Here is a 26,410-nt window from a genome sequence, read left to right as displayed (position 1 = left end):
TCTCCCTTGCCCAGGCAAGGGGAGGCAACACGTGGGGGTGAGCAGTGATGGACTGAAGTGAGCAGAGTTCTGTAGCGAGGGCTGAACAGCAGCTGCACTGCTGGTGCTTAGAGTCAAGTGTATTGGCAGTTGTGGAAGATGCAGTATTTTTGGGTGACAACACAGAATTTGGGGCAGGGATGTTTGTTGGGAAGGAGCAATCTGGTGCCAGGCAAGCCAGCAGGGCCTGACACAGCACTTCCAAGGTAACAGTGCCAGAGGCTTTTGGCAGCCCAGGGTATCGGAGCTGCAGAGGGCAGATGCTGTGAAACTTTGAGCCCAGAGCACGGGAGCTCCCTGTCCTCTGGCTGCCTGCGAGGTGGCACTGGCTGGCTCTGCACAGGGCTCCTGAGGAAGGGCTCGAGCTGTACCTTGTCCTGCTTCCAGGTTTCCCAGGAGCAAGAGTCATTGAGCAGGGCTCTGGAGCAGCTGCACCAGGAGCCCTCTGGCCAAGGGCACGCACTGGCCCAGGTGTGCAGAGAGAAGGAGCTGCTGGGCCGGGAGAAGGCTGCCCTTGAGGGCCGACTGGCAGCCATGGAGCGTCACCAACAAGACCTTTCCAAGCAGCTGGCAGAGACCAGGTAAAGGCAGGGAGGAGACCCTTTCCGGATGCTTTTACCTTGCATGGACAGAAAATGGAAGTCTCAAGAAAAAGAAATATGCCACAATGTGAAGGTTATTTTTCTGACATCTAAAGCCAGCAAAGCTGTTGTGAGCCTTGGGCTCCTGTTTGTGCCGCCAAGCACACTCGTGTGGGAAGTCAAAAGCAAGCCACCCGGCCCTGAATTGAGTAGTACTTAAACCATGCAGCTGTTGAGTGAAACCTCAAGTTTCTCTTGGGTTTAGTTCCTTGTGCTGGGCATTGAACATCCCTCTTTCCTTCCTAAGTAGCTTGACACAATCCTGATCTTCAGAACTGAAGCTTCATCTTCAGAACTCCAGGCTCTGACCTTGGGATGTTGGCAGTAGCATGCTGCCATTCAGGGGGAAGCCAGAGGCTCCTGCTGAAAATGCTGAGGGCCTTCTGCTTCCAAGCACACTCTTGAGAAGTGTGAGGCAGGACCTAGAGCTGCTTAGAGAGCAGCAGGGAAACCTCTTTGGAATTGTTGACAGCCCCTGGGGATTCTTGCTGTGTTGATGGGCACCCACCTGTCAAACCTGCCAAGGTCCTTTTGGATGGTCCCTCTCACTCTCCAAAGAAGGACAAGACTTGGGCTACTGCCTGCTTAGCTGGCAACACTAAAAGAAAGGTGGCAAGTCTATTCCTTGACCGTGCAGGAGCTTAAACTGCAGTCTCTGCATTCAGGTAGTTGTTGTTCAGACAACATGGTGTTCTGAATTTTTACAAGTGCTGCCATGACCATGAGATTTTACTGTATCATGCAAAGTAGTTCTGAAGTCTCTTAAATACAGAGTGTCTGGAAAATTATGTACCTTTATGTCCATGATGAAGAGAGTTAACAAGTCAGGAGTGAGCCAGGACGAGAGTCTGTTCTGTCCCCCTGCAGAGCAGCTTGGAAGTGCTGATGAGAGAAGGGCTGTGAGCAGAGGCTGGGCTTTTGCTCCTTGGCCCAGCCTGTGTGGGCACAGCTAGCCAGGGTCATAGGTCAGGAAGAGCAGCTGAAGGTTCGGCTGTTGAGGTCACGTTGGGCTGGGCTGTCTGTGCTGTGCCAGGCCATAAGGAAGGCCTGGGCACTCCCTCAGAGGGCCCTGCTTTGCTACTGAAATGGCACAAATGGGCCTTCTCTGTACAAGTTTCCATGCGACCCGTTTTGCATTCTCAGGCCTGGGCATCTTGAGCCACGTTGTCCTGGAATAACTGCCCGGGAGTGTCAGGAGCGAGCAGCTCATGTCTCTCCGTATTTGCAACCTGTAGGTCAGCGAAGGAGAACCTGGAATCCAGCCTGTTTGCTGCTCAGCAGCAGATATCCCAGCTGGAGATCACCAGCAACCATCTGGAGGCTCAAGTGCTCACAGTCACACAGGCCAAGGAGGCGCTACAAGGTGAGAACCTCGTGTGCTTTGTTTGTGGTGCCGCCCCACCTAGAGAAGCTGCTGTAAAGCCTCCTCTGTCTGCAGGGCTTCTGAGGAGCGGTGGCGCTGGAGGCAGGGCCCTCCTACGCTGACACTGAAAGGGCCTGAGTCAGTAAAGGCAGTAAAGACTCTGAATCTTGCTGTTGGTCGTGTTTGCAGGAGAAGTGAAGTGCCTCCAACGTGAGCTGGAAGCAGAGAGAGCTCTCAGGAAGCAGGAGCAGGAAGACACAGCACAACAGCTCTTGCAGGTAGAGCAGCAGTGTCACGAAAGCCTCAGGCTTCAGGGAACTGCTCAGCAGGTGGAAATAAACAAGCTCCTGCAAGACCTGGTAGGTGACAATACGCTTCTGAATTGTCCAAGCTGGCCCTGGGGGCTGGTTTAGCACCAGCAGAGCCTGAGGGTGTGAAAGGGCAGCAGTCCTCTGCCAGAGGCCTCCCGCTGCTGGGCCGGGCAGGAGAGGCGGCGGCTCGGACTTGGAGGCGCGTGAAGACCCACAGGATGGTGCTGGGCCAGTAAATGCAGCCACGGCTTCCGTGAGGGCGTAAGGCGAGTTCCAGAGCAGCTTGGGCAGTGCCCACCCAAAGCGTGGCGGCCCAGGGCAGGATCTTCCCCGAGTCCCACCTGCCACGGAGCAGATGCCAGCGTGGAGCAGATGCCAACAGTGCTGCTGGCTGCAGGCGTGGGAACTCGGTTCCTGTCTTGCTGTGCTCCCACGGTGGACAGAGGGATTAGCTTTGGGCTGGAAGCAAATGGAACAGGCCCCGGTCCTTCAGTCCTTGTGACTGGGGCATCAGGGTGCCAGAAGGTGACACCTCCTTTTCTGAATGGTTGGACTCAATGCTTGTGCAGGTCTTTCCCAACAGAAATGATTCCATGGTTCTGGGATCCTTGCACCTGCTGAGCCTCCTTTTAAATTCCCTGACAGGACACGGTTTCTGGAGAGCAGAGAGCCAGTGCTGTTGTCTTTTCAGGTTGGGGTTTGTGGGAGGGATGAAGCTTCACGTTTTTCAGCGAGGAGCTTGCCTGGGGACTTCAACTTGAAGATTTTTCCTCCCCTCCTCAGGCAATTGAGCGGGAAAGGTACCATGCAGACATACAGGAGATGCTGCAGCAATGGGGAAAAGAGAAGGCAGAGAGAGAGCAGGAGCACCAGAAGGTGCTGTTTGAGATGAGGCAGAAAGTTGCCACCCTGCAGGCTCAAAGACAAGAGGAACAAACTAGATTTGAAAATGCCAAGCGAGAGGTAATGATTGTGCAAGGAGAATTGGTGTGATTTTTTGCAAGGCTGGAGCTGTGGGAGATGGCAGGCTATGGGGCTGTGTGGAGCATGCCCTCCATGTCTTCTACATTGAATTTGGGGAGGTGAAAGGTGAACAGGGCTATCTTTGGGCCCAGGAATGAGCCCTCTCACAGGAAGCCCGGCAGAAACATCAGCTTTCCGTTGGGATTTTTGTGCTGCTCTTGTGCTCTGTTTTCCTAAGACTTACCTTGGAGGATCTTCACTGTTCTCTTAAGGGTCCTCTTTTGGTGTGTACTGGTCGGTGTCCATAGCCAAACTGAGTTTGTAGGACTTTTCTTTTGTGGGCACAGGGAGGGCGCAGCGGGAACGCTGACAAGAGACAAATCTTTTTAAAGACTCGCCTGGAGTATTTCTGAACAGCAACCCAGAGATGTCTCCTGGGCTGTGTTCTAAGTCACTCTCTGGGAAGCTGTGTCCCCCCCAGGGCAGACAGTGGCCCAGGGGAGCAGCAGCCGAGTGCTCTGAGAGCGCGTGAGCCCATCAGTCTTTGCCTCTTGCCACACAGAGTTTGCAGGGGAAGTGTCAAGCCCTCTGCTCTTTCCTTCTGTGCAGGTCCTGCTGGAAAAGCAGAAGGAGAAGAATTCTTTATCAGAGACACTGCTCCAAACTCGGGGACAGCTAAGCCAAGCCTGCCAGCAGGTGCAGCAGCTCAGGCAGGAGGTGAAAGAGCAGCAAGAGAAGGGGCAGGTAAGTCTGAGCAGGCAGGGAACAGAGTGCAGGGCAGTGGCAAGGGCACAAAAGGCAGGTGCTGGGAGTCAGGAGGCAAGGGCTGCTTCAGGCCCTGGCAGCACAGAGCCTGGCAAGCTCCAGAGCTCAGGCCCGGGAAGCAAGGCTTGCAATGGAAGCAGAGCTGGGTAGAGAAGCCAAAAGAAGTCGCTGAAGGAATGGGATTTTGAGAGAGCAAGTGGGAAAAGCTGAGCCTGAGGGCAGGTCGCAGGAAGTTGCTCTGCATTTTGTTGCCAGACCATCCAGGCAAAGCTGCAAGCTGAGCTGCAGGAAGCTCGGAGGGGAATCCAGGCAGCGCAGAAGAGGCACAAGGAAGAACTACGAGGCATCAAAGAGGAAATGAATCTCCTCCTTGAGCAGAGGGAGGCTCTACAAAAGCAGGTGAGTGAAACAGCAGAGGCACCGCAGCATCCAGCAGGGGGTCTGTGCCCTTCTTGCTTTTCCATGGCAGAGCAGCAGCTGCTGGGGTGGTCCCTGGGGCTGCCTCGTGCTCTGGGCTCCTTGGCAGCTGCTCTGAAGGACCCTCGGTGCTCTGCTGAATCTCAGCTGCTGCCCTGGACAGCTGGGCTAGTCCTCTGGGCTGTTGGCCAGCAACCATCAGCACGGATTCCTGCTGGCCTCTTCTTGCTGGCCTTGGTGTGGGAGGTGCTTTTTCAGGTGCCCTTGGTGGGCCACGTAGAGATTGAAACAAGTTGTCCGTATGCATTGTGAATCTGGTGCTCTGAGGACAGGGAGAAATGGAAAGTTGGCCTTTGCCTTTTCTCACAGCCTCTGCTGTGGCTGACAGTGACAGGCTGTGGCTGTAGCCTCTGACTGCTTTGTTCTGTTTGACTGGAGGTGGGAGAGCTGACATCTCAGCTGGCAGCCTCCAGAGAGTCCCAGGCAACGATTGTTCAGAGAGCCCAGCAAGATGTGAGGGAGGCCCAGAAGCAGTCAAGGCAGAAGCTGTTGCAGGTTGAGCAGCTCCAGAAGATGCTGGAGGAGGCAGAACATCAGAACAAGGAGCTGCAAGTGCACCTGAAGAACTTGGAGATGGAAAGGAGTCAATGGGAAGAAGTGGCACGCCAAAATTCGGGACTTTGGGCTTCCTTGAACACCCTAGAGAAGGAAAAAGCCAGGTAAATGAAAGCCTGTGGGACTCTGCCTTGTGGGAATGGATTCCCTCTTTGCCATCTTTGCACCTGCCAGGGGCTCTGGCAGCATTTCCTACGTGGCAGAGTTCTGAACTCTCCGTGCAGACGCGTCTGGTTGTCTGGATGTTGTGTTTCATTTTCTTTTCTTTCAAGCCTTCAGTTAGAGTTTTTCTGAAGACAAAGGCTTTTGGAGTAGCTCTTTCCCTCTAGGGGTGTGTTCTGTTGTGAGGTGGGTGTGCTAACACTGCCCAAGCTGCAGTGTAAGGAGCTGGACACATCCAGCAGCTCCGCCTTGGGTCCTGTAACTTGAAGCCTTTGGGATCTGGAGCAGCCTGGCATCCTGATGCCTTTGCTTGGCAGAACCATCTCAAGGCCCTGATTTCTGACCTAGGCCAGATTCCCCTCAAAGGCACCCAAGAACCAAGAATGTCTCTGTTGCATCGTTCCTCAGAAAATGCCCCCAGGTGCCTGGGGGGGCTCAAGCAGGGTCCCTGCCAGCCTCCAGAGTCACAGGCAATACTGACTGTGCAAAGAATGCAAGAGACAAGACCAAGGTTAGCGGGGCCCCTCCAGCTGACCAAGTCCTGCCGGTCTTCAGTGCCACTGGATTCTTCTTTTGAGAAGAAGACAAAGAAAGGGCAGGGCCCTCTTGCTTGCCTGCAGGTTTCTGCATCTTCCATCAGGTTGTGCTCCAAGGCTCTGTTGCCACTTCTGCTATCGGCCTTTGTTTCTCCAGCTGGAAGTAGGATGGGTGCTGGTAAATCTTAGGGAACTTCCCCGAGATCCTCTGGCTGTAGGGTGCTGCTCCTCCTACCTGGACATACAAGATGGGGCAAGGAAATGTCTCTTCCATGTTGACCAAACCTTTCCCCCTTGGAGCCTGGGTAGTCAGAAGAAAACTCTTCCTCTCCCCTAATCTCTTCATGGCAAGACTTTGTTAGGTCTATATTCACATTCCCATCTCAAGAAGAAGGTAGGACATGTAGGCAGGAACTCCCCATTCTTTCATGAATAAAAGCAGAGTGGGCACATGCTGGGCTGTGACTGCAGGGGGAACAAACAAACAGCCACGTTGTTTAGACAAACCTCATCAGACAGAGCAGTTTTCCCCGAGGTGGTGCGAGTCCTAAGAGTTCCTAAAATGTGATACCGTGTAGTAATGAGTTGCATGCTTCCCTTTTAGGCTGCTTCTGTCTCTGGAGGAAAAGAACCTGTGCCTCAGAACACTGGAAGAAAAGAACCAGGCACTGAACAATCAGGTGTCTCAATTTCGTTCTGCTCTTCGCGAGGCCGAGCAGCTCTGTGCAAACCGCACAGGACAAGTGCTGAAGCTCAACGCCCAGGTAATCTGTGCCCTGGCGTCCTCTTCTCCAGGGACACACATCATCACCTTTGGCTTGGAGGCCCCAACTGCTTTCTCCTCCCAGCAGCATCCACTGCTGCCGTGTTCTGCCCCGGGGTGCTGCTGCACCCACAGGCCAAGGCTGGATCTGGTGTCTGCTGCCGATGTTTTCCTCCGTTCTCTCTCGGGTCCCAGCAGGAAATGTGGGAGGAGAAGCAGCAGCAGACTCCTTTGGAGCTTCTCCATCCCTCTGTTAGCAGTGTTGTCCCAGATGGAGTTGGTGCCTGTGCTGGGCACCGAGCAATGTGGGCACACAGACGTGGCTATGGCAGGCTGGGGAGGGCACTTCCAGCGCAGCCAGTTCAGCCGGTGTTCAGAGCTGCAGCCTCAAGGATGCCTATTGGCTCCCTTTCCCTATTTTCAGGACACTTGTTTCCACTGGAATCCTTGGCTCTGTGCCTTCTGTTTTGGGCATGTTTTTTTGCCTGAAATCATTTCTCCTTTGTTGCTTGCTCTACTGCCTGCTCTGCTGCCTCAGGAGCAGCCCTGTCCCTGAGGCTCTGTGCATCCATCTTCCAGATGCCGGCCGAGCTGGAAGCAGTGATCGAGAAGGCGGCTCCCCAGCCTACTCAGGAGAAGCAGGAGCTGGAAACTGAGGGGTCTGAGCTGCATGTGAGGCTCCAGAGCTCTGAGGAAAGAGCAGAGGCCATGGCCACACAGTGTAAGACTTTGGAGCTGGAGCTGAGGGAGGTGCAGGCTCAGATAGACCATCTGAAGGCTCGCAACCAGGAGCTGCAGCAGGAGTTGGAGGAAAGTGAGCAAGGTAGAGCTTCTCCTCTCGCACCCACTGCCCCATCCTGTCTTGCCAGCAGGGCTCTCTGATCCCATGCAGAGGAAAAGTGCCCTAGATGGCAGAGGGGAAGAACAACCAGCAGGAGATTTCTCCATCCAGTGCCAGTGAAAGCTTTTTCTCGAGAAAGATGCTGTGGCTGGCAGTGCCATCTGGCTGTGCTATGGCTGATCCCGTGCACAGGTGGTGCCTTTCAGGTGCTGTGTCTGTGCTGAGGAGCTGTAGCTGGATGCCTCAGCTCGATTCCCCCCAACTCCAGGCCCTGCCAGAGCCCCCAGGCTATTGGCCTCTCTGGAGCAGGGCTGCACAGGCATCCCCGCTCCTTTGTCTCTCTTGGACTGCTCACTCTGCACAAGCCCAAGAGTAAAGACACTTTCCTATTCCTCTGAACCTTGCCCCTTGGATTCCTGCTTTTTTCTCTGCCTTGAAGTTTCCTTCATTTCTGTCAGCTTTGGAAGCCCTTGTGGCCTTAGGGGCTGGCAAACACAGGCAGGCCAAGAAGACAGTGCTGTTGTCCCTGCAGGATGCACATCAGTTTGCCTTTGCTTTGCTGTTCTCATTCTCCTTCTCCTTCCTGCCGCAGCGATGTGGAGGGCAGAACACCAGAAGACCTCTCGAGAAACTGCCCTGGAGAAAGAGGCCATTGCCCTGAAGGAAGAGGGTGTGACTCTTTGTCAGGAGGTGGCATCTCTGCAGAGGAAACTGGAGAGCCTGGAGAAGGAAAGGAAGGATGTGCTGGTGAGAACGGCAGATGCCATGAAGGGCCATTTCCTAGCTATGTTTGGCCCTTGTGTTAATAGTTCTAAGGAGCACCTCTTTCCAGCTGAGCTTTTCAAACTGCATTCTTCTGAATAAGGAGGAAAAGATGTCGTAGTCATGTCAAAGCCAGTTAGTGCTGAGGCTGCTGGTTTTCCTCCATGCTGGAGTTTTGTGCCCTCTAGTTCTCAATGTCCACACTGTCTCTATGGACATTGCATGGTCTGGGCAATTCCTCGTGTCCAAACCCACGTCCAGATTTCAAATACCTGGACCTGGAACGAGGGGTGAGAAGGCCAAGTTTGCTGTTAATAGAAAGGTGTTTGGCCTTGGCCATCAGAGAGCAGCCAGTGGGGAGAAAAGAGAGAAAAGCAAAGTGCTGATGCAGATAAGGACGTGTGCCTGCAAGGGGAGAACTCGTCCTGAGTGGCAGCAGAGAATGACAGACTGATGTGGCCATTGCTGCTCCAAGAGAGGGCAGTGGGGCTCTCGGGGATGGTGCCATGGAAACTCTACACAGGAGAGCTCAAAAACCACTCCTGTCACCCCAGCTGCAGGGAATGAAATGTTGGGGGTGTTTGCTCTTCCCTTTCTCCCTGCTGGAGAGCACATCCTCATGGCACCGCCTAAATCCTGCTTAGCATGGACTTGGAATCCTGGCTGCAGTTCTGGCAGCTGCTCCCCAAAGGAACACTCGAGTGGAGCTGCAAGAGGTCGGGGAAGGGCAGAAAGGGAGCTGGGATGGGCTGAGTGAGCTGGGAAAGACTCAGCGTCAAGGGCGGTCCCAGCAAAGGTCTGAGGCATCCCGAGAGGCAGAGAGAGAGGGGCAGCCTTTGCCTGCCTGTGGCAGGAGTCCCGATCTGGTATGAAAAGCAAACTGAGAGAGGGAATGAGTGACCTCCCTGTTTTGGCAGCGTGAACGGGAATTGTACGAGGAGCAGATGAGAGATCTGAAAAAGAAGAATGAAATGAAAACACCGGAGATGCGAAGTGTCAAGGAAAACACCCAACAACTGGAAGTGGAGAGGGAAGCCAAGCAGGAACAGTTGGAGCATGGGGCTGCTGCTTTGAAGGAATGGCAAGAGACCGCTCAAGTCCTGAGTGTTGCACTGACCAAGAGTGAAATTTCCAAAGGGGCTCTGAAGAAAGACCTGGACATCTTGAAGGAAAGGCTTTGTCTCCAGGTAGGCACTGGCACTGATCTTCAGTCCACTGCAACGTCTCTCAAAGATTCCAATGAAGTTTCCCATGAAGAGGTGGGATTCTAAATCCCTGTCAGTCTAGGCCTGCTTGGGCAAAGCAGCCCGGGCTGCAGCAGGCAGCCTTGTGTGTCTGCCTGGCTCCAGCCAGAGACCATTGGCTGCCAGATTGTTTGCTGGCATGCCTGGAATGACTGAGGCAGCTCTGGAGCTGCTGTTCAAATCAGCTCCAGGCCAAAAGCTGGGCATGGGGAATTGCTTCTCCCGTGCCCAGGCAAGGGGAGGCAACATGTGTGGGTTGGATTTGGTGTGGAAAGGAATGGAGCAGGTGAGCAGAGTGATGGACTGAAGTGAGCAGAGTTCTGTAGCGAGGGCTGAAGAGCAGCTGCACTGCTGGAGCTTCGAGGATGCTTCCCGAGATGGAGATTTCTGAGGGACAGCTCTTGTGGTGTTTGAAATAAGGGAATCATCTCCTCTCTGAACACCCAGCAGGCTGTTGGAGCAGAGGGCAAGCGGCTGTCTGAGCACTCCAGGAGGGGTGTGGAATGTGTGCGGGACCAGGTTGCAGCAGCAGCAAAAGACAAGCCAGAGAAGCGTGAGCTCAGGAGAACTTTTGAGGTAAAGTGGGCTTTCACTGCCTCTGCAGAGCCTCAGGCTCCTCTGGATCATGATTCGTGTGCCCAGGCAGTGCTTTGGAGTCCTCTGCTTGTTTCCTTGCCTCTCCCTGTCCCTGCTGTGGGCACACCCCTTTGTTTGTTCTCTCTGTTGTGGCAGCCCATGGCTTTCACAAAGGCACCTTCACTCCGCTGCCTCCCTCCCTGGCCCCGTGTCCCCGGACACACACTGGCCTCTCCTGCACAGCCCCCAGCGAGAGCTCTTTGCCCCCAGTGCTGTCTGGTGCAATTGAGGGTCTGTGAGCAGAGATCTCCTTGCCTTGATGTCCAGAGGTCCTTTTGCCCCATGGTTGCTGACAGGTTTCTGTGACCCTTTCTCCCATCCAACCTGCAGGATGAACATGAAGGGAGGAGAATCAGAACTTTTAGGAGAGTGTTCCCCCCAGACTACTTTACATTGCCTGTCTCCCAGTCTGACCAGAAAAATGCATCAACCTCTGAAAGACAAGAGTCCTCCAGTAGCTCAGGGGAGCTGCAGCCCCCGTGCTGAGGCACAGCCTGTGGAGAAAGGGGTCAGTGGCCCGAATGCGTGCTTTGGGAATCAGAGCTGGGTTCCTAAATCCTGTCGGAACTCTCTCTCCCCGACCTGTGGTGGCTGAGGGTTGTATGAGGGAAGGGTTTGCCAGCCATGAACTGGACTTGTTGATCATCTGAGCTCCGTTCAGGGGCAGTGTGGGAGCCTGTTCCTTTCCCCTTCCCCAAGGGCAGAGTGTTGGTGAGGGCTGGAGTTGGAGGCTGTGTCTGCCCCCACAGCCGGTACCGTGGGGCTGCGGATGCTCCTGCCCACGTGGGCTTGTCTGAGCTGGGCTTTCTGCCTCTTTCAGGTGTCCTTGCTGCAGTCACAGCTGGCCCGAGACCGGCAGGAACCCCTGGAGAGCTGTGCAGGGAGCAGGCAGGAGATGCTCTCGTTGAGTCACAAGGACCTCCTTACTTCCTAGGCTTGTCAGAGAGGAGACAGGGTGCAGCTGCATGCAGTCGTAGCCTCAGATTTTGTCCATAGTTTATGTTTAAAGGATTGCAGGTGTAATTGTAGGATTGTAGGATAATAGGTGTAATTGAACCTTTATACAACTGTGTTCCATAGGATGAAGGATATATTTATAGAAAAATAAAGTGTTTATTACGACTACACAAAAAGACCTTTATCAGAGTTATTGACTACCCAGTACAGAGAACTATAACTTCCGGTAGAGTGCATTATATTTGAAGCAACATGGAAGCAGTTATATTCAAGCCAGCAAAACCAATTAATAATTAAAGATTGATGCTTCTCACCCAAACCAATGACCGTGGGCAAATATTTCTGTCAGCCTCAAGGAGTGACCTTGAGGGGCATCCTCACTCCAGGGAGGAATCTGCAGATGGGAGACACGTGACATGAACCACTTTGGTGAGGGCAGGAGAATCCTGCCACATGTGGAGCTTTTGCATTTGTCCTTAGGAAACTGCAACCTGTTTTTTCTCCGAGTCACAGAATCTCAGGCTGGGGGAGGCTGGAGGCACCTCTGGAGGTCACCTTGCCCAGCCCCCTGCTCCATCAGGGCCACCCAGAGCTGGCTGCCCAGGATGTGTCCAGGCGGCTTTTGAATCTCTCCAGGGATGGAGACTCCACCACCTCCCTGGGCACCTGCACCAGTGCTCGGCCACCCTCCCAGTGGGAGGAATTCTTGATCCTGGAAACACTCAAGAACTGGCTGAGGATGAGAAGGTCAGGGGTTGAGGTCCTAGTTTAGAATAAGGTAACTTAGCAAGGTGAAAAGCAGAATCACAGCCCTGGCTGACAGGAGATCAACTGAGCGGGGAACTTGTGATCAACCTCATCTCAGAAAGGAGGAATGTGGAAGAAAAAATTGTGGAAGAAGAATCAAGTTATCCAGAAGGAGTGAACAGACATTGCTGTGGAAGCAGTAGGGGAGGGGGAGAATAGTCAGGGAGCTCTTGAGCCAGGCATCCACCAGGTCTGAGGACCAGAGGAAGCTACAGGAGCTGTCTGTCATCTTCAAAAAAGCCTGGCCATTGAAGGAGGTTCCTGAGAACAGCAAAGAGTGTTACACCAGTCTTAAAGATGGGCACAGAAGAGGATCTGAAGAACTACAGGCTAATCAGCTCCTTTGGAATCCCTGGGAAGGTGATGGAGCAAATGGTCCTGGACACCCTTTCAAGCAACTGCGAGGGAAGGGCACTGGGAAGAGCCAGCACAGATTTACCACGGGGGAAATCATGGCTGGCCGACCTGATGGACTCTGTGAATAATGGGGGACCAGGGAGGGTTTTGCTGACACTGCAAACCATTCAACAGCCACACAGTCTCCTTACAGCCGGACTGGTGAGGTACGGACCGAGTGAGCGGCCAAGTGAATGGAAAACTGCCCGAGCCAGCGGGCTCAGTACTGCTGGATCAGGTGCAGGAAGTGGCCAGGCTGTGGTGACACCACTCACTGATCCTCCCTGGAGCCGGTATTACTGTTGATTAACGACTAATATTTACATGCAGAGGAAGTCTCCTCTAAGCAGATGTGTGTCATGAAACTTTACACCGGGTGTTTATTCCGTCAGGATCATACACATTCATTACAAGGTGCTTCCGGGCTAATACATAAACATTACTTTCCTAGAACTAATTTACCCACCTCTGCCCCTTACTGGAAGTCCTTTTATGGTCTTAGAGGGTTGTCTAAAGGGGTCTCTGGTGGTCGTATTCGCTGAGAGCCCCCAAAATTGGAAGTGACCTTGCCTTGAACTTCTCTTAGGGCATGCACTGGTGTTTCTTGTTACATAACTTTGTCACAAAACCCACTTAGGTTCCTTATTATCTGTTTGTCCACTGCTTTCAGCTCTGTTTAGCATCCTGTGTGTCTACTTTTACATTCTTTTATCTAATTTGCTAGTTAGTCTTTAAGCTCTATTTTGCAACCGAAAATTTCTATTCTCCATGTTGTCTGTCACAGTGAGTGGCAGCGATGCATCTTCTGGAGAAGATGCATCTGGAGCCAGCCCCCATTTCTATGGTCCCTGAGGCTGACGGATGTGTCACGCACTGATGTCACGTCCAGCCTCAGCTCAGCTTGCATCCCTTGCCCAGACAGGGGAGACCCACAGGCAGGAGAGACAGAAGCCGTGTGCTCAGGCTACCCTGCCTTGAAGGCACATAAGCCTCCGCTTTCTACAGCTGCTCAAGGGTCAGGGCACCTGGCAGTGAGCCTTCAGCACCGAGTGATGGCATCCCACTTTTGCAGTCTTGGCCCAACTGGATGACCTGGTCTCCTCAGGAGCTGCCCTTTGGCCTTGTCAGGGACCACCCAATGGACATGATGCCGTGGCAGCTTGGCACCCCCTGGATTAGCCATCCCTAGCGTGATGTTTCTCCTCAGCATAGAATCCCCAACTGGTCTGGGATGGAGGGACCTCAAAGCTCATCCTATGCCACCCCTGGCCGTGGGCAGGGACATCTGCCTCCAAACCAGGTTGCTCCAAGGCCCCTCCAACCTGGCCTTGGACACTTCCAGGCATGGGGCAGCCACAGCTTCTCTGGGCACCCTGTGCCAGGGCCTCCCCACCCTCCCAGGGAAGAACTTCTTCTAACCCTGCCCTCTGGAATGGAAAGCCATTCCCCTTGTCCTGGCATTCCAGGCCCACTCCCCGCTCTCCTGGAGCCCCTTTAGGCACTGGAAATGGCTCTAAGGTCTCCCCGGAGCCTTCTCTTCTCCAGGCTGAACACCCGCAGCTCTCCCAGCCCGGCTCGGAGCAGAGGGGCTCCAGCCCTTGGAGCATCTCTGCAGCCTCTCTGAACTCACTCCAGCAGCTCCACATCCTTCTGATGCTGGACCCCAGGGCTGGAGGCAGCTCTGCAGGTGGGATCTCACCCAAGCAGGGCAGAGGGGCAGAATCCCCCTGTCCCCTGCTGCCCACGCTGTGAGGTCAGTCCAGGACATTGGGGGTTTCTGGGTGACAGTGCAAGGGGCTGGGGCACGTTGAGCTTTTTATGCACCAACACCCCCAAGTCCTTCTCCACAGGGCGACTCTCGATCCATTCTCCGCCCAGCCCGAGTCTGTGCTTGGGATTGCCCTGATCGCTCTGCCCCGCCCCTTTCTTCACCCGCCGGCCAATCAGCGCGCGGCTGCCCTTGGCAACAGAAGAAGCGCGGCAGCAGGGGCGGCTAACGCCAATCAGCGCGTGGCTCGGGAAGGGCTGAACCAATGGGAGCGCAGCGCGCCTCACGGCGACGACCAATCAGAGTGCGGTGGCCGTGAGGGACGGGCTGGGGCGGGGGGGGAATGGCGGCAAGAGAGGGAGAGGGGAGGAACATTGGGCGGCCTGGTGGGGCCCGCCCGCCGTTTCGGAGGCTCCCAAGCGCTTCAGCTGCCGTCGCACGGTCCCCCCTCCGCACCGATTTGCTTGAGAAGGGAGGGGCGGCTCCTGCCGAAACCGCGCTCGGGGAAAACTCCCCACAGGGGTTGGCTGTGCGAGGGGAGGGCGTGGGTGTGCACCAGCCGTCCCCGCCTCAGCAAAACGTCCCCTCAGGGGTTGGCTGGGCGGAGTCACGACAGGACGGGACGCTTCAGAAGGACCCAGAAAAGACCCCAAACCCCTTCGGAATGTCAGGAAAACTAACCCAAAACCACTGGAGGTTTATGTCCAAAAAGGAGACAGAGAAATCCTGTTACTTTATTCACATAAAGGGAGTGATCATGGTCATTTCCTGTGGGGTCTCTCAAATTGTTGGAGGATCCAGCCTTCTTTTTATCCTAATTTCCCGGCCACATTTCCCTCTGTCTTTCCCCGTTGGCTGAGGTACTTGAGAGGTACAGACTTCCCGAATTGCCTAGTAACATACCCCCTTCCAATGTGTACTCTCCCCTTCCCTCTCCCCCCCTCCCCCCTGTTTTCTTTTGCCTTGTGTTTCTGTTCTTTTTCTCTAAGTCCAGGGATTTAAGGCAGTCTTGAGTGAGTAACACTCCCTGTCAATTAGTGGAATTCCTATGGAATTTTTGGTTCCTCTTATTGAAGAAGGGGCAGTCAATAACTACCTCATGTAAGCACAAGTTAACTATTGGGAGACAGCAATGTTAGTTCAGACGGAAGATGTTCATTACAAAGCCTGAGAAGCCGAATTCACCCTAATCTTGTCAAGATAGAGGGGACAAGGATCATCTCAGAGATTGCTGAATCATCCCTCAAAGGACTACGCATGCCCAGGGAGAAAGGTGAAAAAGTTCACTGCGAGGATGACTACTGGCCTCCATCAGAAAGACCCCCGAGGAAGAGGAGAGGCCTTCCTCAGCGCGACCACCAGGACACACAGCGCATGCGTGGCCCATATGCTAATGACTTCCGAGAAATAATTTGTGTAACCACACCTGTCCCAAGGAATGTGATGAATATTCATAATTTAACCCTTAATACTGTGTTGTAGAGAGCACCAGGTGTGTGTGTTTGGAGGAGCGATCCCCACACACCCGGCGCGCCGAATAAAGCAAATACCCGCTTCTCTGACTCTGTCTCTGAAGTGTCTCCTGGCCCGGTTGCGGCACGATTCATTATTGCTTCTTTTACCTCTCAGTATGTGGCTTTATCTACAGCAGGCCCACAGTTTGTAAAGACAACTTCTCATTCTTGTCAGGAATTTAAACAAAACGGACGAAAATGGGAGTAAATGTGAATAAATATGAGTAATTTAGGATGATATTTATGTTGTATTTCAAAAGTGGAGGGTTAAAAGATCATTTGGGCATTAAAACACCTCAAAAAGACACAAAATGCCTCAACCACATTGGAAAATTTTAATAAATGTAACTAAAATAGATCTAAATTGACTGAATTTGAATAAATTCAGGACATGGCATTATTTCTGGAATGTGGAGGATGAAAAGGCAATTTTGGTCCTAAAATGCCTCCAAAAAGCCCTGAAAAAGCACCCAGAAGCCTTAAGAGTCCCGAAGGAGAGCTCAGCTGCTCTCCAAAGGCCACAGGTTTCTGGGGGTTCTTATGGATTTGGGGGTGTCCCGGGGATCTCACCACAGGCCACCATGAGTCCCCAATGCCGGTGGCTCTGGGGAAGGCGCATTCCCGGGGTTCCCGAACCCCCCCACACCCGAACCCTGCAGGGGGGGTCCAGTGGTGCCGATCCACATGGAACAGGTCGGTGCAGTTCACCCGGACACTGAACCTGCACAGGCGAGAGAGCGTGGCAGGGGTGGGGCAGGTGAGGGGCAGAGCAGGGCAGGGGCCAGGCAGGGGTGAGACAGGGTGGGAAGGATGAGGGGAAGGGTGCGGCAGGAATGAGCAAGGGGTGGGGCAGGGGTGGGGCAGGTGAGGGGCAGCCCAATAAGTGCCCCCAGAGACCCCGAGAGCTGTCGCAGGATCCCGTAACTCACCTCATGTCCCCCTGCTGAGGACCACCCAGAGACCTCCGGGACTCTGTACCCCCCATATCTTCCTCCCCAGCGCCCTCAGGACCTCCCAAGAGCCTCCCAGGACCCCCCCAGGATGCCCCGTACCTGTCAGTGGAAGGCTGCTGCCCCCCCTATCTCCCCACCAAAGACCCCCAGGACTCTGTACCCCCCATATCTTCCTCCCAGACCCCTCCAGAGCCCCCTTAAGACACCCCAGAACTTGGCAGATACCCCCCCAACCTGTCAGTGTAGGGCCCATACCCCCCAAGCCATCCCAGGGCCCCACAAAACTCCCCCCAGACCTCCCCGGACCCTCTACCCGACCATATCTCCCTCCTAGACTCCCCAGGACTCTGTATCCCACATACTCCTCCCATATCTCCCCCTAGATCCCCTCCCAGCCCTTCCCAGTACCCTCCCCAGGCACCCCCCTATATGTGGCAGTAGAGGGCTGGTGCCCCCCCGTAGATGAGGAGGGTTTGGGAGGAGGGTGGAAGACCATGGAGTAGCTGGTGGGGGGGGAGGGGGGGGCTTCCCCCCCACCCCTAAACCCCAACCACTCCCACAGATTCCCTCCCCCCTCCAGCGGGAACTGGAGCAGCTCAGGAGAAAACGTCCTCGGGTGTGCAGCCTGGGGACAGGACCCCCAAATCAGGGGGAAACCCCATGTTATAAACAACCCAGATCCAATATGGAAATGAGTTATTAAAAATTTTATTGAGAACTATAAAATTCAGCAAAGCAAAAGGGATTGTGCTGGGAGCATGGCCAGGGGCCAGAGGCTCAATCACAAAATGGTGGTGCTACCTTTTATACCCCTGTGGCTGCATCAGCCTTATGCACACTGATGTACAGTTTTGCATAGTCTCACCCCACGTCACTCTTTTAGGAGCCGGCGCAGTTCTGTTGCTGTGCTCGTCGGGGTCCTCGTTGGATGGAATCCCACTCCTTTTGTGAAAAACGAGGTTCACTCTGCTGTTAGGATTTAAAAGTTTAATAAAGGACAATAGGGGACAAAGACAATAAAGCAAAAGTCACGGCGCTGGGTGCTTTGGCACTCAGCCAAGAGCGCACCTGCTATTGCGGAGACACCCTTTACACACCTGTCCTATTGCATCAGCCTAATGCATATTCATAATCAATCATGCCAATTCAAACTTCCCCCCCAAACTAGTTTACATGTTCCAGGAACTGTTTAGCATGGCTCCTCCTTGGATCTGCCTTTTTAGAGCACGCGCATTTCCTGGCTGTGGTTTCAGTCAGTTTTTATTATCACCTCCAGGGTGGGCTTTGGTCGATGGTTTCTGCAGACGGCAGTTGCCGATAGCTGGCATGTCAGTAGCAGGGGTCTTCATCATCCGTTCATTGGATGTTATCCAACCAAGCAGACAGTTCAATTATCGCAAGCATAACTGTATCAGCTATTTCACTGTTATGTCTAAGTTTAGTTAATGGCAGAAATAAAGGCATTAGTTATTGTTGCAAAACTGTATCTTTATAACAACGATACTTTAACATTAAATACTTTAACATTGTTATTTAAATACTTTAACATTATACATATAGCATCCATTTTAACATTTGCGGAAAGCCAATATTATAGTATGTATTTATCACACATTTATGGCTGTGTCTTCGAAGTTTGGCTCGCAACAGCGTGTCCCACTTACAGAACTGACATTACAGCACACAAACTCATGCAGCCCTTATAAAAAAACAACTTTACAACCAGACTATTTTAACAACATTAAACATTTTAACATATACCATTGTCTTAATATTTCCCAAGGAAAATATCATAATATTTAATATTATAACTCATAATGTAATTCATAACCCATAAACATATGGCAAAAGCCAACTCTCAATAAGTTGTTTGTAACACCCCACAAGAGTAGATGGGACCCCCAGATCCCCCAGACCTCCCAAGATGGGAGATCCCCAAGACCTGCCCACCCCCTCAGATGCAAGGAGAACATGTCCTGTGGGGGACCCCAAAATCAGGGGGCTTTAAAATTGGGGGACACCCCAAAATCATGCTGTAAGACCCCAATATCAGGGTGACGCCCCTGCCAAAGAAGCTGGGACCCCCGAGCTCCCCCACATGGGAGGAGAATGTAACTGGGGGAGCATGAAATCAGAGGAAACCCCAAAATCAGGGGAACCCCCCCGAACGCTAGATGGGACCCCAGAACACCAAGACTCCCACAGAGCCTCCCCCCCTACCCCCCCCCCCCCCCCCCCCCGGGTGGAAGGAGAACACGTCCTTGGATGTGTGGCCTGGGGGTGTCACCAAAACTGTGGGAAAAACAAAGCCCTCACACAACATTTTTAATGTTAGAGAGTCAAGGCATTACTTTATTCTGGCCAGGATATTGTTCTGGCCAGGATGTACCCCAGAAATCATCTCATCCACACATAGCCCAGGTGTGCAGAGAGAATCATTCCATGACACATGGCTTCTACTAGATTTTCCAGATCTTTTATACAGTCAAAAGTCATAGAAACAAATTGGGTCAGTGTTCATTGGTCCCAAGTGAGTGTAGTTCTTAGCAATTGCTCTCCTATGGAATCCAGATTTCTTCTCTTCTGATGTTAATTAGATCTTCATTCCTTGATTTTCTTATCAGTCTTTTCTGGAGGAGATGTCTCCAACTCTGCCAGAGGCAGAGTCTGGGGTAGATGTTCATAGATGGCCGCTGATGTTCTGTTGATGTTCCGTCGATGGCCTTCATCTCTTTGGGGCTACTCCCAGTCTGTTGAAATGCTAAGCCCATCTCAGGCCTCACCTAGAGAAACAATGCCCTGGAAAGAAGCTTCAGTTCCCTTCTCCGGGGCAAAGGTGAAGAAACCTGGCTAAAGTTATATAAAAAAAGTGGTTTTAAACTGGTTGGTTTTCCAACAGGGGGGGTCCCTTGGGCGTTTCTAGGGGCTAACAGGGGGGTTTGGGGTGGCTCTGGAGACATTCTGGGAGTCTGTGGGAGGTGAGATGGGAGTTTGGGGGGCTCTAATTAGCTTTTAATCCACCCTAGGCAAAGATATTAATATTCATAATCCTATAAAGTCTTTGTTCTTCTTCCCAAAGTTCAGGACTTCAGCATGACTTTGGCTGAGCAGCAGTCCGTGCCAATTAGTAAAGCTTACTAAAATAGATCATTTGATTTAGCTAATTGTAATGCTCATGGATCGTGTGTTTTACAGGGGGCACATACTAAGGGGGGACACGGATAGGTGGATCGGGAAGTCCCAAGTACCTTCCAAGTACCGCAGCCAACAGGGAAAGGGAAGGAGGAGAAAATGCGGCCAGGAAATGAGGAGAAAAGAAGGCTACTTGCTCCAACTAATTGGGAGAGACCCCGTTGGACACACACCTGACGGACTTTCTCCCTTTCTCCAAATCAAGGCAATTTTACAGGACTCCTCGGTCTCCTTTGTGGACACGAACTTCTAGTGAGGTGAATTTTACCCACTGCGGGGTGGGGGGCACAGGAGCTCCTCTGCCTGGGGAGGGGGGAGTATAAAGCAGTATAAACCAGTCCAGACTGGGGCAGGTGGGGAAAATTCAGAGTCACAAGGGGCCAGTGGCAGCGAGGCAGGGAGGGGCGGGAGTGATCGGCCGGGGAGGGGGAGAGGGGGAAGTTCCAGCCTCAGCCGGACCCCCCTCATTGACTGACAAGTGGGGAGCGGCTCCCGCCCAACCGGCGGGCGGGGAAAAGCGCCCTCAGTCATTGGCTGGGCGGGACAGGGGGCGGGGCGAGAGCTGTTCCCGCCTCAGCCCAACTCCCCTCAGTCATTGGCTGGGCGGGACAGGGGGCGGGGCGAGAGCTGTTCCCGCCTCAGCCCAACTCCCCTCAGTCATTGGCTGGGCGGGACAGGGGGCGGGGCGAGAGCTGTTCCCGCCTCAGCCCAACTCCCCTCAGTCATTGGCTGGGTGGGTACCGGAAATGACCCAACAAAGCCTCAAAACCTTTTCAAAACTTAACAAAACTGACAAAAATGGAATAAATTTGTATAAGTATAGAAAAATTTAAGGCTATATTTGTTACATTTAAAGAATGGAGGGTTGAAAAGGCGGACTGTGCACAAAAACGTGGCAAAACCAAGAAAACCCCCAAAACCCCTTTAAGAATCCCTCGGGATTAAGTGAGATTAAGTGGAAGCATAATAAATATGAATAAAGAAGTTAAAGCTATACTTAACATATAATTAAAAAATGGGGCGGTGTGAAAGGGGCTTCGGGTGCTAAAATGCCTCAAGAAGGCATCAAAAAACCCCAGGTGTTATAAACGAGGTGGGAAACCTTTTGGCAGGCTAACTTGTTTATTAATTAGCAACTTAGAACGAGGATCCAAGATAAGCTCAGACCCTACACTACAAGCCAGAAAAATGAACAATGTGACACATCGAGTACTCCCTTGGACCACAAGTTTCCACCAGAGAACCTGGTACAGAGCACTTGGTCAGTTTTTATTGTCTCTGTCACCTCCAGGACTGGTGCGCTTTCAATCTCACTGATTGGCCACTTTCCGGTGTTCTGATTGCCTTTTAACATGGTGCATCCTTGACCAATCATTTCTAATTGGATCCATTCCATTGGTCAGCTCCTTTTCCAGTCAGGGTCTTGGGTACTGATATCGTCTCATGGGGTAATGGTTCTAAAAGGATCCTTCTATAAAGTCCATCAGGTTCCTGTTGTACCTGCCTCTAATGGTTATACCCATGCATTGCTTCCTGTACACACGCACACTTAACTCATTAGCTTATAACTATTTAAATTCATAGTACATTAATTAGGCACTTTATTTAACAATTCATCAACTAATTATCGATATATAGGTAACCAGCCCGGGAAAGCCAACCTGCTATAACACAAGCACCAAATTCCCCTCCTGCCGGGGCTGGCTGTCCAGCAGCTCAAGTAGGAGAGTCCTCCAGGAGCTCAGGGGAGCTGAGGCCCTCGTGCTGAGGCACAGCCCGTGGAGAAAGGGGTCAGTGGCCAGAATGCGTGCTTTGGGAATCAGAGCTGGGTTCCTAAATCCTGTCGGAACTCTCTCTCCCCGACCTGTGGTGGCTGAGGGTTGTATGAGGGAAGGGTTTGCCAGCCATGAACTGGACTTGTTGATCATCTGAGCTCCGTTCAGGGGCAGTTAGTGGGAGCCTGTTCCTTTCCCCTTCCCCAAGGGCAGAGTGTTGGTGAGGGCTGGAGTTGGAGGCTGTGTCTGCCCCCACAGCCGGTACCGTGGGGCTGCGGATGCTCCTGCCCACGTGGGCTTGTCTGAGCTGGGCTTTCTGCCTCTTTCAGGTGTCCTTGCTGCAGTCACAGGTGGCCTGAGACCAACAGCACTGGCAGAACTACACTGAGAGCTGTGCAAGGACCAGCCAGGAGCTCAGACCTTCACCGGGAGCTGTCCTGCTCCTTTGCAGCTGTGCTCAAGGAGCCCAAAGCTGCTGTTCTGGAAGCAGAGACTCGAAGCTGCATCGGTCTCTGAAGCTGAACTTGGCAGTGACATCCCTGGGCCGTCAGTCTCTGGAGAGAGTCTGGAGAGGCCCTGGAGAAGGCAGGTGCCGCTCTTCTCTTCCCCAGACGATTTGTACCCTGCCAGAAACCAATTCCTGTCAACTGGGGCACAAAAATTCTCCCTAGGACACAGATGAATGTTCTCAAAGATGAAGGAGTAAAATATCTACCAAAGCTTTTCCAAGCATTTGGTTCTGGAAGGTCTGTTCCTAGCGAGGTGTTCCGGTTTGGCCAAATTTAGAAATATATCCTCTGAGAGAAGGCACAACCACCCCTCCCCCACCAGGTTTGGGAAAAAATAAATTTTCCTTGAAGGAAAGTGAAGGAGATAAAACTATTTATTGAACAAACACACGGGAAAAGGAAAATAATGCTAAACAATAAAATCTCTCGCTGTGGAGAAAAAACCTGGGAAAGTGTTAGAGTCCTCCTGTTGGTCTCCTCGGAGCTGGGGCTTGGCCCAAGGCCAGGTCCTCTGCGCTCGGTGGAAAGTCCTCCTGATGTGTTCTAATATTGTAGCAGTCCAGTGGAAAAGGGAGAAAGTCCGAAATTCCAGGGAAGGAAAAAAAAATTCACCTCTCTCTCCGGAGAAAAAGAAGCTGAACAACTGGCCAAAAGCTGACCGGGAAGCCGCAAGCCAGGTGCCTCCTCCCTCCCCTGCCGCAGCTGGAAAAAAACCCCGCTATCTGTGTGTGACCTTGAACAAGCTGCAAACTGCTTTGAAAAAGTTGTGCTCAGTTTAGAGGCATAGAAATTAATTTCTGGGCATAGGCAGCGATATGGGCTACACATCATAAGTTCACCCCAAGACACAAGGAATCTTTGAAATAAGCAGCAAGACTTTTCTTCTGCCTAGAAGACCTAGTGATATGTTGCCAAACAGAGAGCAGAGAAAAAAATGCACTCGTGTCTGTCTCGGGATTCTGAATCTCTTTTATGAGCCTTAAACACTGCAACTCCTGGCATTTCTCTGTAGGAATTTGAAAAGACCCTGAAACACCATTTTTCCTCCTCATGTGGCTGTTCTAGATGCAGAGCTTTACTTTCCATGAATATTTGTAAGCACCAAGAACCTTTTGAGGCTTTTTCTTACACCTCCCCTTTGTCAGGGGAGACAGACAAATTCCTGTGACTCAGGAACTAAGCGCATCCCTAAAGAGCATGCGGGTCTCAGGAATGCTGAGCCTTAAAACTGATGCTGTCTGGGCCAGCAACTTTGAACTCATGTTATGAGCCAGGTCCCTGCCCAGCTGCCCGGCTGGGCTGTGGGGATGTGGGGGTGCTGGTGCAGGTGCCGGGCAGCAGTGAGCTGGGATGGGTGGAGAGCCAGGGGAGGGCCTCTCCAACAGCCCCTGGAATGTTGGGGTTTGCAGCCTGGCAACCATCAACAGCCCATGGAATGTTGGGGTTTGGAGCCTGGCAACCATCAACAGCCCATGGAATGTTGGGGTTTGGAGCCTGGCAACTGTCAACAGCTCCTGAACATTGGGGCTTTGACCTTGCAACTGCCAACAGCACTTTGATTTTGTGCTCTTGACCCTGCAAAGGCCAACGACCCTTGGATATTGGGGTTTGACCCTGCAAAGGCCAACGGCCTTTGGAGATTGGGGTTTAGACCCTGCGAAGTCAAACAACCTTTGGAGATTGGGGTTTAGACCCTGCAAAGGCCAAAAGCCTTTGGAGATTGGGGTTTAGACCCTGCAAAGGCCAACGGCCTTTGGAGATTGGGGTTTAGACCCTGCAAAGGCCAACGGCCTTTGGACACTGACATTTGGTCACTGCTCGTGCCAAGGGGCAGATGGAGACCCGGCGGGTGAGTGAGAGAGCTGCTGCCCTCTTTGTGCCAAGCCCAGCAGGGGCCTGGGTGGGCCTGGGCTGTGCCACTGGGAACAGTTCCCTTTGGGAATAGCAAGGGATTAACAGTTGGCTGTTCCAGAGCTAGCAGCAGCTTTGGTGCTGGCCATGGGGACAGGCCTGGGAGGGAATGGGGGGGCTCCTGGCCATCCCAGAGCACACCCACATCTCCTCCTCCGTCCTTGTCCCACTGGAGGGTGTGGGCACAAACAAGGGAGCAGCTTTCACTGCCTTCCCCTCAGCCCAATTCACAGCGCAGCCTGAGCGCTTCCCAGAGACAAGAATGGGTTTCTCCTAGACATCTCCAAGATGATCCCCAGTGGTGCAGAGGAGGCCACGAGGATGATAGGAAGATGCTCCAAGGGCTGGAGCACCTGTGCCAAGGGAAAAGGATGCAAGAGTTGGGGTTGTCCAGCCTGGAGAAGGTTCCAGGGTGACCTTCCAATGCATGAAGGGGCTGGAAGAGAGCTGGAGAGAGACTTAAGCCAGGGGCCTGCAGGGAAAGGACAGGGTCTAATGGGATATTGGGAGGGAATTCTTCCCTGTGAGGCTGCTGAGGCCCTGGCACAGGTTGCCCACAGAAGCTGTGGCTGCCCCTGGATCCCTGGCAGTGTTCAAGACCAGGTTGGATGGGGCTCTGGGCAATTCCCCTTGTGGTGTTCTAAGAAGTGATGAGACACCTTCCAGCATGTTTGTTTGTGCTGCTGTCAACCTACTGGGCTGAAAATATTCCCAAGGAGGGGAGGAAGGAGCTGAGCTGGAATTCCAGGCTGGGAAGCATTTAGAGGCGACTGCCTCAGGGGCAGCCATGCAGTCTGAGTGTGCTCTTCCCTGTGCTCTTCCAGGGAGCTCGAGGCCTTTCTCACCAGGGACGTTTCTCCAGAGCCCCTGAGGTGAGTAAACTGTGCTGAGCTGGCTCGGATTTGAAACTGGTCCTCCACAAATGGACACTGGTTCTTGTGGAATCAGAAGAGGCATCTCAGTGGTACTTTGGAATAGGAACAGAGTACCTGACTAACAGCTGGATGTGGGCTTTCAGGTGCTGTTAGACGGCAGTGACAGCATGGCCAGTTCCATCACCGGCGCTGACCGTTCCCAGCATGCAGCCTCCAGGAACAGCCTCTCAACTCCGACATCCACTGCTGCACAGCATCCCTTGGAATTGGTTTGGGAAGCCACAGAGAATTGTGGGCGCTTGCAGCGATGTTTTGAGAAAATGGAGGAGCGATGCAAGAGGCTCAGTAGCCACCGGGAGCACATAGACTCTGTGATGGAAGAAATCAGAAGGTGAGTGTTTCTTCCTCCTCCTCCTGCGTTCCAGAGGCAATCTGCGTCCAGGTCTGGGAGTTCAGAGGTGTTCTGGGCAAAGAACTCACCTGCCCTACCATGTGTAGGCCTCAGTGTGGCTCTTGAGCATCGTCCTGTCAGGGCTTTTCATGCTCTACTGTGACTCCCAAGGCTGCCTGGGAGATGCACAGCGATGTTGGAATAGAAGACTCCTTCCTCTCACCGTGCTGCTTCCCTGAATTCTGTTCTTTGAGAGCCCCTGTCCAGCCACTGCTTCTCACTGAAGGAAGGCAAAATCCTGCCTTCCTTTCCCTTTGCCTCTGGAGGATTTCCTTGGGAGGGAAAGAGCAAGGTCTTCCTTAGCCCACTGCCCCCAGCTCCATTGTGGAGGGCTGAAAATGGGATCGATGGCTCTTCAGGCCTCTTCCTTCTTCTGACTGAGCCTTGTCTCTGCAGTGACTGTGAAAACCTTGAGAAGTCCAAGGAAAAGCTGCAGCAATGCACTGGAATCCCGGAGCCAGGAGCCTTGAGTCTGCGCCAGAAGAACAGCAAGCAGCTGAAGGAAGCGTCAGCCCAGGCGGAAAAGGCGGAGCAGCAGCACAGGATGGAGGTTGGTTTTGGAAATGAGGCTTGTTTTCCGTTGAAAACTTGTCTTGCCCCTTCTTGTACAGTGGAGGACTTGGCTGCACTTGAGGGAGAAGACCCATCACTGCAGAGGGAGCTGGAAGTCAACAGGCAGGCACTGGAGGAATTGCAGCTTCAGAGGGAGCTGCTGGAGCAAGAGGGGCATGATGTTACCGTGGCTCTGGACACCTTATTCCTAGGCAGCACCTGTGGGAGTGGGAGTTGTGCCAGCCAGATCAGGCCAGATGCTGTTTCTGGCAGTAGAAGAGAGGGACACTGCTGTGCACACCTGGCTCAAGATGGCACATGCATTTATTAGCCAGGCATATGCATGTTCATCAGCAAAGGGTTACATGCTTCTGCAAAATTTGTTCCTTTGGGCAGCCCCAGAGCCTCTAAAAGAGGGAACGGAGCTGGGGAAGGGTCTGGAGCACAGGTGTGACAAGGAGTGGCTGAGGGAGCTGGGGGGGCTGAGCCTGGAGAAAAGGAGGTTCAGGGGACACCTTCTCGCTCTCTCCAACTCCCTGTGACAGGAAGGTGCAGCCAGGTGAGGGTTGGTCTTTGCTCCCAGGGAACAAGGGACAGGACAAGAGGAAACGGCCCCAAGTGTGCCGGGGGAGGTTTGGATTGGGTGTTACAGGAGAGCTGTGAGAGAAGGGTTTGTTTCTGATGGTCTCTGT

General features: G+C 53.0%; 1 protein-coding gene across 1 annotated transcript in view; it reads left to right on the top strand.

The window, feature by feature from the left end:
* The window catches only part of LOC138101670 (centrosome-associated protein CEP250-like), a 57,736-nt gene that overhangs the window by 11,714 nt on the left and 19,612 nt on the right, over nucleotides 1-26,410 (top strand). The window contains exons 5-19 of the mRNA XM_068999444.1: nucleotides 427-620; nucleotides 1,916-2,043; nucleotides 2,233-2,402; nucleotides 3,138-3,317; nucleotides 3,927-4,061; nucleotides 4,338-4,481; nucleotides 4,938-5,218; nucleotides 6,417-6,576; nucleotides 7,155-7,398; nucleotides 8,009-8,163; nucleotides 9,096-9,437; nucleotides 9,843-9,998; nucleotides 24,665-24,712; nucleotides 24,859-25,106; nucleotides 25,563-25,716. Of these exons, the coding sequence (XP_068855545.1) occupies nucleotides 427-620; nucleotides 1,916-2,043; nucleotides 2,233-2,402; nucleotides 3,138-3,317; nucleotides 3,927-4,061; nucleotides 4,338-4,481; nucleotides 4,938-5,218; nucleotides 6,417-6,576; nucleotides 7,155-7,398; nucleotides 8,009-8,163; nucleotides 9,096-9,437; nucleotides 9,843-9,998; nucleotides 24,665-24,712; nucleotides 24,859-25,106; nucleotides 25,563-25,716 (2,739 nt within the window). The remainder of the gene's footprint in view (nucleotides 1-426; nucleotides 621-1,915; nucleotides 2,044-2,232; nucleotides 2,403-3,137; nucleotides 3,318-3,926; nucleotides 4,062-4,337; nucleotides 4,482-4,937; nucleotides 5,219-6,416; nucleotides 6,577-7,154; nucleotides 7,399-8,008; nucleotides 8,164-9,095; nucleotides 9,438-9,842; nucleotides 9,999-24,664; nucleotides 24,713-24,858; nucleotides 25,107-25,562; nucleotides 25,717-26,410) is intronic.

The sequence above is a fragment of the Aphelocoma coerulescens genome, unplaced genomic scaffold, assembly GCF_041296385.1.
Source record: "Aphelocoma coerulescens isolate FSJ_1873_10779 unplaced genomic scaffold, UR_Acoe_1.0 HiC_scaffold_39, whole genome shotgun sequence".
Taxonomy (NCBI): domain Eukaryota; kingdom Metazoa; phylum Chordata; class Aves; order Passeriformes; family Corvidae; genus Aphelocoma; species Aphelocoma coerulescens.
Note: the sequence above shows the minus strand (reverse complement) of the source record. Positions and strands in the feature narration are given on the sequence as shown.